The sequence below is a fragment of the Lycium ferocissimum genome, chromosome 1 (assembly GCF_029784015.1).
Source record: "Lycium ferocissimum isolate CSIRO_LF1 chromosome 1, AGI_CSIRO_Lferr_CH_V1, whole genome shotgun sequence".
Lineage (NCBI taxonomy): Eukaryota > Viridiplantae > Streptophyta > Magnoliopsida > Solanales > Solanaceae > Lycium > Lycium ferocissimum.
Window position 1 is genome coordinate 49,813,475 of NC_081342.1, and position 4,349 is coordinate 49,817,823.

The 4,349-nt window shown below is 35.0% G+C and overlaps 1 protein-coding gene across 1 annotated transcript in view; it reads left to right on the forward strand.

Annotated features, from left to right (window-relative positions):
• The first annotated feature begins 655 nt into the window (after positions 1–655).
• LOC132064984 (uncharacterized) overlaps positions 656–4,349 on the forward strand; it is a 28,383-nt gene continuing 24,689 nt past the window's right edge. The window contains exons 1-2 of the mRNA XM_059458180.1: positions 656–662; positions 1,621–1,690. Of these exons, the coding sequence (XP_059314163.1) occupies positions 656–662; positions 1,621–1,690 (77 nt within the window). The remainder of the gene's footprint in view (positions 663–1,620; positions 1,691–4,349) is intronic.

The window sequence follows — 4,349 nt, forward strand, 5'->3', positions numbered from 1 at the left end:
TCTCTTCAAAGTTAAAACCCTAACATACTTTACTCTGTTGTTGCCTTCAAACTCCTCATTTAACTTATCCCAAGCCTCTTTAGTTGTTTCACAAGCCATAATTCTTGTAAACATCACTTCCGTAAGACTTGAATGTATGTAAGTCAGAGCTCTTAGAAATCTAGTCACCAACTCATCATACTTTTTAATTTCATTGAGAGTTGCATTAACTCTTAAAGGTTGGACAACCGGCTCTCCTCTCTCAACAACTTCCCATAAGTTGAGAGCCTTTAGATAGGCCTTCATCTTGATGGCCCAAATGTGATAATTCTCGCCGGTAAAATCGGAGGACTCATCATTGGCTGATTTTTAGGTGCCATGACTTTACACAGCAAATAAATCAAGAAAACCTATAAATAAGATGAGCCAAGCAACAAGATTTAATTCAGATCCCTTAGAAAATAAGCTCTGAAACCATGTTAGAAAGATAAGAAAGAAGAATTTCAAAAATACAAAAGGAAAGATACAATTATTTATAGAGAAAAGGCGACTTTTCACCCCTGAACTTGGCAGCAAAACTCACTTTAGCAACTAAACTTAACTTATAATTATATACCCCCTTATCTAGTATGAACTGAAATAAGTACCACCCTGAGATTCTAATACTACTCTTACAATGGAAGGTGCATTACACACGCGCCACGTCACTGCCACATCAGCACACGTCACTGCAACGACAACACACGTGGCTGCCATATCAACACCACATTAGAGCACCTTCTTCTTCGCACCCCCACCTCCAACCAAACCCACCTTCTCCATTCCTCCTTCTTCTTCTTCACACCAACCCTCACCCCCAACCAAACAACCAAACCCACCTTCTTCTTCCGCCCCTCCACCCCCACCCCAGCTACAACGAAAAAGGAAAACTCAAATTTATTGTCATTTACCTCCATTATCATCAACGCTCCATCAACAACAATGGAACTCCAAAAATGCGGAAAAATCAACAACCATGGAACTCCAAAACTATCAATAACATTCTTAATTACAGAAAAACAAGAGGAAGCAGTGATAAAATAATCCAGCGGACACCCGTTGAGATTAAGATAATAAAAAACCACCCCATCGGAAAAAATGGTGTCGGCGAACTCTAATCTTTCCAGCCAATTGAATTTTTTTCTCAACCTTTAATCTCATTTCCATTTTTTCTCTTTTGCTCATTTAATACCTGAAAGAGGCTATGTGTTTAATGGAGAAAAGACATCTGGGAAGAAGACAAACATGAAAGAGGGAGAAAAAACGACCAAGGAAAATGGAAAAAGAAATATTGAAATTGAAAGAGAAAAGAAAGTAAGAGAAAGGAAGAAAAGGAAGAAAAAAAAACGGATAGTCCACCCCTCTCCTTCCACTGACGAACCACCAACTTCGTCGTTCTCCTTCCACCGGCTAACTACCACCATTGTTGTTCTCCTTCCACCGGCGAACCACCACAACAACGAATTGACCCAGCAACAAAACATAAATTTGATTCTAAATGGTTTATGAATTATGAAGAAAACTAATAAAAAGCTTATAAACCCATATTTGGATAGCTTAGTTTTTTTTTTTTTTTTTTTTTTTTGAATTTGAGTCTTGCAGATTTGAGTTTGAATAGTTATTCCAATAAGAATCTTGCTGAAATTGCTGATAGAGTTGTTGAAGAATTCAGGTTTCAAATTCAAGGAGAAAAATTAAAAAAAGAAGAAGAAAAAAGTTGTTGAAGAAAGAAGAAGAGAGCAGCAGCGATTTGGGGGAAGAATGAGAGGGAGTGGGGGTGGGGGGTTAGAAGGAGAACGGTGTTTAAGGGCCATGGGGCCCATTTTTTTTATTATACAATATACACACATCAGTGGGCCCGCCTTATTTTTATGGAATTTAGGCGCATGAATTTTTTTTTTGTCACATCAGCATTAGAGGTGGTATTTATTTCACTTCATACTAGATAAGAGGGGGGGAGAGGTATATAAATACAACTTAAGTTTAGTTGCTAAAGTGAATTTTGCTGCCAAGTTCAGTGGTGAAAAGATGTCTTTTCTCTTATTTATATACATGACTTCCACTCTTATAGAGGAGCAAATAATTTTAAAAATAGTAGGGAATTAACGATTTTGTTTGTGATTTCAAATGTGCAAAACGCAAAGAAGAGGAGGAAATTGGAAAGTAGCCTCACAAATGATATAATAGAATTATAGACTAATATATCGTGAAAAAGAAAAGAATTTTAGACTAATATATAATATTTATATTAAAATGTACTTAGCACTTCACATCTTGATTAATTCGTGGCTTTGGCCTAACTGAATTTAGATATATTTAATTTCATTTGTGGTTTTGTAAGTTGTCTTTTTTAAAGAACGCTTACGTTATTTAATTAAAACGTGATGGCTCCTAATTATTATTATTATACAAGGTCAAGAGGATTAACTTAAATCAAATAGCTGAAGTTAATGGTGGGAAGTGATGGAAGGGTAATTTTCATCTCTTGGACCGAAATAGGAGTTCAGAGAAATGGCTAAAATTCATGAATTGGAGGTATTTATAGTTGCAAAACCCAGAAAACTGGTGCAATGGTCGCACCTCGTATGGGGCTACTGCACCAGTCCTCAGCAGAGTACGTACATTGTCTCGACATGCACTTTGGTGCGATCACAAAACCCATGATGTGATCGCCCCGTTCAAGTTTGGAGTTTACCGTTCAGCTCATCTGAGTTTGGGAAATCGCATCTTCCCTTGGCGCGATCGCACCTCTGTACAAATTAATATTAGGAAAAAGGTGCAAATATATTTTTCAATTTTGCGATTTAGCCTCTTAATTTTGCGATTTAGAGCAGATATACTCCCGTTATAAAAGTGGTGTAAATATAACCCTGCCGTTACAATATGATGCAAATATACCCCGCTCCGTTACAAAATGGTGAAAATATACCCTTTTTGCCGACGGATTTTTTTTTTTTTTACATCATTTAGTTTATATTTTTATTAAAAAAAATACCACGTTGCTTTAAAAAAAAAACCTAACCATTTTTTTTAAGTAGACATATTTTTCTAAGGCCACATGATAATTTTTTTTTATTGGTGGGTCGGGTCTGGTTCGTTTAAGAAAATGGGTAGAATTATTTTTTTTAAAGCCACGAAGATCATTTTTTAAACTAACCGTAACCCGACCGACCAGAAAAATTTTTACCATGTGGCGTTAGAAAAATATGTCTACTAAAAAAAATGGGTAGACTCTTTTTTAAAGCCACATGGCTTTTTTTAAATTAAAAACTAAGATAAATGATTTTTTTTAAAAAAAAAATTCCGTTAGCTAAAAGGGTATATTTGCACTATTTTTGTAAGGGTAGGGGTATATTTGCACCATTTTGTAACGGTAAGGGTATATATACACCACTTTTTTAATGGGGGTATATTTGCTTTAAATCGCAAAGTTGAGGGGTATATTTGCACCTTTTTCCTTAATATTATAACTGATCTTTGTCATTTGCATCTTATAATACTCCCTTCGTTTTATTAGATTTGATACTGTTTGATTGAACAAGAAAATTTTAAAAATAAAAATCGAAATTTAAGTTTAAAATATTCTCTGATATTTTTATGACTATAAAAGCATGTCATTAAAAGGAAAATAAATAAATAAAATTTAAACGGTGGCTTCTCAATGTCATTATAACGAAAGACAAATATCACTTATTTGTGAGAGTATAAGGGCAAATCTGACCCTTTTCCGTAGAATAAATGGTGGCTTCTCAATTAGCTCAACCACCACTTGAAATGCTTTATATCCTCTTATAACCAAAAAACAAACCAAAATTTCTGAAGTGGACACTTACCCATTAAATCCCAAAACAACCAAATACCCATCATTTTAGTTACACTATCAACATATTTTAGCATGTTATAGTAAACAATTAATTCATTTTTAGTGTTATTAAATTAAGATTATTATTAAAGTTGTTTGAGAACCATGAGGGTCTCAATTTAAATTCCAGTTGAGGCAAAAATATTAGGTGATTTCTTCATATCTGTGTCACGACCCGGCTACGGGCCATGACGGGTATCCGGGGCTAACCACCGAACACCGCTCATTCTGTTACTCATCTGCTCTTATTCATAATATATGCTCATAATCATAGGAAGCTATTATCATTTGAAACATATTTACTTTATATACATAAGCCCTTCGGCTATCAAAATAATATATATACATGCATATACATGAAAGACTGTGAGACCATACTACCTGTTTAATCGCGTATCTACGAGCCTCTACTAGAATACTAGACATATAGACGGGACGGACCCCGTCGTACCCAAAATACATGTACACA